Source organism: Abramis brama (genome assembly GCF_963993115.1).
Source record: "Abramis brama genome assembly, chromosome: 17".
In the NCBI taxonomy this organism is placed as follows: Eukaryota; Metazoa; Chordata; class Actinopteri; order Cypriniformes; family Leuciscidae; genus Abramis; species Abramis brama.
Window position 1 is genome coordinate 20,621,533 of NC_139979.1, and position 6,642 is coordinate 20,628,174.

The 6,642-nt window shown below is 33.0% G+C and overlaps 1 protein-coding gene across 1 annotated transcript; it reads left to right on the top strand.

Annotated features, from left to right (window-relative positions):
• Nucleotides 1–1,227: 1,227 nt before the first annotated feature.
• LOC311067565 (transmembrane protein 100) lies at nt 1,228–1,890 on the top strand. The gene has a single exon (XM_084089508.1). The coding sequence runs from the start codon at nt 1,327–1,329 to the stop codon at nt 1,759–1,761; it is 435 nt and encodes a 144-aa protein (XP_083945634.1). The 5' UTR covers nt 1,228–1,326; the 3' UTR covers nt 1,762–1,890.
• The last annotated feature ends 4,752 nt before the right edge of the window (nt 1,891–6,642 follow it).

The window sequence follows — 6,642 nt, forward strand, 5'->3', positions numbered from 1 at the left end:
AGGGGCGATGGAAACAAACAAATGATAAGGAAAATAAAAACAACAGTTCACCGGCTCTGTGGTGGGTACAGGCTGGTCTGCAAGTAGTGATACACTATGTGAATGGTCGTAGAACACTGCACTCGCATTTAACATATTCTTGGCTGAGAGAAAACATGTCCTTGGAGAACATTTTTTACACTGGTGAAATTTAGGAAAAATACTGGATTACCAATATTTTATATTATATAACAGGATGTTTTTCATGTTTTGAAATACAAATATATTGGTGTGACTCTTTACATGCAAGAAAAAGGTGAGAAATGTATACATTTGACTAAATACATATTTATGCATTTGATATGTTTGTATTCAATCAACACATATTTATAACATTTTAATTTTAAGGTACAGTTTGGGGTCGGTAGGCCTACGTTTTTTTTTAAATGTTTTTGAAAGAAGTCTCTTATACTCAACAAGGCTGCATTTATTTGAAAGAAAATACAGTAAAAACAGTTTTAAATAAGTGTTTTCTATTTGAATATATTTTAAAATGTAATTTATTCCTGTGATGGCAAAGCTTAATTTTCAGCATCATTACTCCAGTCTTTGGTGTCACATATGATCCTTCAGAAATCATTCGAATTTTATGATTTGCTGCTCAAGAAACATTTCCAATTATTATCAAGTTGTGCTGCTTCATATTTTGTGAAAATTGTGATACATTTGAATAGAAAGTTCAGAAGAGCTACATCTATTTTAAACAGAAAACTTTTGTAACACTATAAATGCCATTACTGTCACTTTTGCTGAAGAAAAGCATTAATTTCATTAAAAAAAACTTACTGAGCCCAAACTTACGATAGTGTAGTGTACTTTATATGACACTTAATGATTTTTTTTTTAACTAGCCAAGATACTGATAGATAATACTAATTTTGACCATTAACAGAACAACATGTAATTCTTATAATGAGAGCTAAAAAAACAATTAATATTTCTAAAATGTATGTGGTCTACATTTTCATACATGGATATTGATTCACTTAATAGTAGTCTTTCTATAATGTATAACTTTATTTGTTGTCATCACAATGTCATTTTCTATGCATAGGCTATTATGCTGATGTATATTGTGCTTTTGTATCATTTATAGGGAGTATAGAAATGACTGACACAACCCTATGAGGAAAGATAAGGACAACCACAGAAGAAGCACAGTGGACAACTGCTTCCTAAAATATTTATTGTGTTAAAATCATCAATATTTAAGGAGTTTATAAAAAGCATACATCAACAGAAGAGGCAGGCAACTTCGGAAAGATATTACTTTTGTGGAGCACATTAATGATGGCAACATCCGAGGACCTTTCAGCCCAGCCTAACCCGTCCCAAACCGTGAAATATGATCCAAAGTCTCAAACTGTCACGTTACCAAACGGGTTGGTTTCTGTGGCTGGTGTCACGGTGGTGACGGGGGGAGCGGAGCTGTCCTGTGGCACCTGTATGTTGGCCTTTGGGGTTTGGGGCACTCTGGTTGGTTTGAGTATTGTGTCATTGGGTTTATGGGACCATTTGGAGTACAAGAACAGTGGTCCGTCACACCTTCTGGCTCTTGGATTGGTACTGCTGCTTACCAGTTTGAGTCTGGTAGCCGTGATCTTTGTCCTCCGTTTCTTAATGAAAAAGAGAAGAATGATGGCCAGAAGAGAGAGGGCTGAAGCAAATTTAGTGTTGGTTAATGATTATGCGGAGATTGTTTTAAAAAGAGTCACGGTGTAAAAGAGCAGTGAAGAGAAAAAATACATAGCAGTTTTGTTCTCGTTGAATGAGTCAGACTCCCTGCTGCTTCATCCTTCTTTTTCTCCATCACTGTTTGCTTAATCATGTAGGAATGTCACAGGAAATTCATTGGGTTCACTGCAACAGGAAACACTTGGCTATGTCCTGTGTGATTTCAGAACGCTCAAGAGACTTTTCTTTATGCATTCGTGTGTATTTATTAAAAACAGTTTATTTACCACTCTTATTAGACTTACATTTTTAATTTAAGTTTGAATTCATATTATTCCACAGCTTTTTAACTTTTAAACCTAAGCCCTTGAAACCATTTTTGTACTTATTTTGATATATCAATATATTACATAAACTACATTTTCTTCACTGCCAAATGCTGTCAATAAAATGACAAGAGGCCCAAATTAATCACATTTGCATAGTTTAGCAAATATACAGTATGGGGTATCTAAAATTGTTAACAGCTTGTGTGATTGAGAAAACCCACTGCCTTTCTACATATGCATGCACTGTATGTGTTATTTGGGTCATTTATTAATGTTTTTCTGAAAGCACAAGGTGGATTTTATAAACAATGTTCTACTACAAAAAAGGCATTACAGATTTTTTTCAAGCCTGTTGTTAAGTGTTATTTTGTTTAACATTGTTATTCTTACTACTAATAATTTTACTTTATACCATGTGCCAGTGCTATTTTAAATGAATTGTAAATTAAATGAACGAATTGTAACAATGAAATGGTTGAACAGACTTAAAAGATTTTTTTTCTTGCTCTAAAGTATCATTAGGGAGGAAAATTTACAGTAACAGACAAACTTGTGTAACTGCATGTTAAAACATCTTTGAAACTTTACAAATGAATTGTTCAGTGTAAAAACGGTAATATCTGTCTCCATCTGCTGGTCACTTGTATTATTCTTTGCAGTGATTTACTTCATACTGTAAAACGTTATACTGCCTCTCATAAATATGTATATTTACTGAAATAATCAAGATATTATTCTTTTTTATATCATGATGATGATATGTATTATTAGCAGTAGTGGTGATAAATGATTATTGGTATATTATATAATAGTATTATCATTAATGTTTTTAGCACTAATACTAGTGCGAAAATGAACAATGTTACATAAATATGTTATACAATGTAGAAAAAACATTGAAAAAACATTAATCAAAGAAAGCTAATATGCTAAAATATTGGCTACTTTAATCACGCACAGCTTTGCACTGACGTTGGCAAGTCCTTAACTTTTCTCATTTCATGTTCAAATGATCCATCTGTGTGCAATCGGTTGAAGACAAAAATGAGAAGCTGTAAAAACAAAACAAAAGATGATCTATTTGGTTGCAGCAGACGAAGCTCCACTTACAGTTACAGCAATATTAAAAAAGCATGCCTGAAAACTATCATGACTGTCATCTATTTGTCTAATGTGCTGCTCCTAGTGGACACTTACCAAACTACAAATGTATTACCAAACATTACATTTTAAATAAACGTTTTAATAATCCATCAAAGAAAACTTTAGAATGACAATGGCACTCTTTCAAATTATAAAGCCTTTATTATCGGATGGCTACATACAAAAACATCTAAACACTTTTCGGCGTTTCGGCCAATGCTCTCCTCAGCAGCACAACAAACTCAGCAACAGGTGAAAGCAGTATCATTTATTGTGTCTTCTGATTAGTTAAAGGGGTCATCGGATGCCCATTTTCCACAAGTTGCTATGATTCTTTAGGGTCTTCATGTAAAGTTTGTAACATACATTAACATTTGACTTAAAATTCCTCAATGGTTGTGCAACACCCTTTTTACCTCCTCAAAAACAGCTCTGTTCACAGCGACCCGTTTCGGTGCATGTCTCTTTAAATCTCTCTTCCATGGGGTGTGTGGACACAAGACATGTAAAGTGCAGTATACAAACCAGTATACAAATGGCTAAGGGCGGAAATATGCTAATATGGGACAGTCCGTCAGCGGTTGTGGGCGGTGCATGAGCAATATGACATCATATTGCTAAGAAAATCCAAACGGTTTGATTATTGAGTGTTGATTAAACGGCTTGATGATTGAGTGTTTCGGCTTTTTGAGGATTACAAAAAAGGGTTGAATGGATTTTTTTCATTGTATGGTGGTTGTGTCCACACACTGCAAAGACATATTTGTACGCAAACCATATAAAAGTGAATTTTGCATCCGATGACCCCTTTAACACGTCATGTGACCAGCATCTCTTTACAACATTTAAAATTCACCAATACAATGTATTTCTATACTCAAAAACACCACTTCAAATGTAAAAAAAGAAAAATAATATATTTTTTTTCTTTTTTTACATTTGAAGTGATACAAATTAAAAAAAGATTATAAAAATGAGTTAAATCCAAGTCCTCATTCAATCCCAGATTAGCCTTTAGTTGATAAATCCAAAACGTCTCTCTTTGATTCAGTTTAAGTTCTCTGTTCCCTTTCCTAATAGTAGGCCTACAATGATAAAAATGATGAAGTAAATACTACAGAAAAAAAACAATGTAATTTACATGAAAAATTTAGTTCAGGCAAGAATAAAAAAAACTAAGTAAATTCGATATTAGTACTCAATTCAAGCGTGTAGAAATTAAAGCTTAAATATCAACGTTATAAAATTAAGTAAAATTACTCAACTTTTCTGATACTGGTGTTCCCATCATGCACTGGGCCTTGAATAATTAATGAGGTTGATTTTTCACTGTTTTCCAGCTGTATTTACACTGGTTTATCATTGCTCTTGTTGTTAGGATTAGTAACGTGCCATTTTGAGTTCATTTTCTAGTCAAAATGACACATTCAAACAAAAAAAAAAGATCCATCAAATGTTACCGTCATTGTGTATTGTCTACCAAGTATGCTTTCTTACACAATATCTATTGTTTTAATTATGTAGGTATTTTTATGTAAAGCAAACACTTTAAAAGTATAGCTTAATTCACGATTATATTGTCTGAGTGAAATGTATTGCAAAAGAAACTTCGACTAAATAAACATTACTCAACCTTTAACTAGCCAAGTTAAAATTACTTAGTTAAGCAGAGTTTACTTAATTCCATATGTGAAATTTACTTAAAAAAATATGCGTGTGAAATTTCCTTTAAAAATATTTATGCAAAAAATTTAAGTAAAATTAAGTAAATTTGACTTATTTTTTTTTTCCAGTGTGATATTCACATGATCAATACAGTTTTAGGGTAGATGGACTACCATTATGCATTACTTTTTAAATGTTTTGCCATTTGATATTCTTCATTTACCTTCTTGGTGGCATATTTATGTTCAGCCAATCGATCCAGTAAACGTATTTTTGTTCTCCCAAACCTTACATTGAGGACATTCCAGTCTATAGCCTAAATAACATCAGTAGTTTGGCAATTAATAAAATGTTTAATAGAATTTATCTTGTTTGTTTTTACATATAAAAACGTTTTACCTTGCACAATATTATATCACAGTGATTACAATGGTGACATTTAAAGTAACCCTTAGGTTTAACCCCTAACCAGGAGCTTTCACGGTGGTAAATAGCTATACTAATTGTCCACTAAGGTTGTACTTAAAAAAAATAAAAAAATAAAAAACTTATCATTGGGAATATATTTATCTTATCTGGGAATATATTTCTCAATAATTCATCACTCTGCAGAGGTGGGAAATCCAGGGCCCAATGAGTAGAAGTCCTGCCATATGTTTATTCCACCCATAAACTCAGTCAGCTGATTTCACTAATTAGTTCTCTCTCCTGTCTGAATTAGCAAATCCAGGTGATTGGAACAAAATACTGAGGAGGACTTTTACTTTCTGAACCTGGACTTTACACCTCTGCATAGCAATTCCACATGTCAGCCAAGAGCAAAGAAATAAACCAGAACTTGACCTTATCGAAGCCAAAAAAATAGTAATTTCAGCCACAGTCTCAGATGAAATCAACTGAAGAGAAAAGAAGACATTAAATCTGTGAAGATCTCAGCAGAGGAGGATTAAACAACTCCACAAACAGCATTGCAGCTTCACTTATTACTAACCAGACTGACTTTATTTCTGTCTACAAAAGTTTGATTGAGAATTAACAGAGGTTTAACTCTAACGTGTTTCATTTGAAGTCACCATATCAGTGATTAGTGTTTCCATTAGTTGGGCCCTTAACTCTTAATATACATTTTGTGTGTTTTTGCCTGCTGTGACAGTATGTTTGTTAAACACATTTGCAGCAGCAAAGAAAGCTAAAGTGAAATGAGATCAGGTGATGATGGTTAGCTGTTGATGGATTTATAATCATCATGAAATAGACTAATTCACTGAGGTTTTTATAATCTAACAATTACGTTGTTCCTCTAATATATTCACATCACAACCCCTGTGTTACTGCAGCATGAGATCCAGCAATATAACAATCGTTTTAAATCTTTAAACAAAATAAAAAAAATTGGCCTATGGTGACACACACAGATATCAACAATCAGTGTATGAATCTCAACAATGGTGACAATCACAAATATTTAGATAAACAGATTAATTCAGAACATCACTGAAAAGCTACTAATTCACAAAAAAAAAAGCAAATATTTAGAATCAAACTAAATTATAGGACAATTCAGCTGCATAATTTATTCATGTTGCAATGCATGCTGGGAGTTTTGTACTATGCTGGTACCCAGCATGCATTGCAGCAAGGTACTTTTGATTGTCACCATTGTTGAGATTCATACGCTGATTGTTGATGTCTGTGTGTGTCATGTTAAACTGACTTTTTTGTGTGTTCATGTTTGTTAAAGTCTTCTAACTTATTGTTGTAATATTGCTGGATCTCATGCTGCAGTAACACA

Bases quoted from the DNA above. Each gene is read 5' to 3' on its own strand.
- LOC311067565 (XM_084089508.1), top strand. From the start codon at position 1,327: ATGATGGCAACATCCGAGGACCTTTCAGCCCAGCCTAACCCGTCCCAA.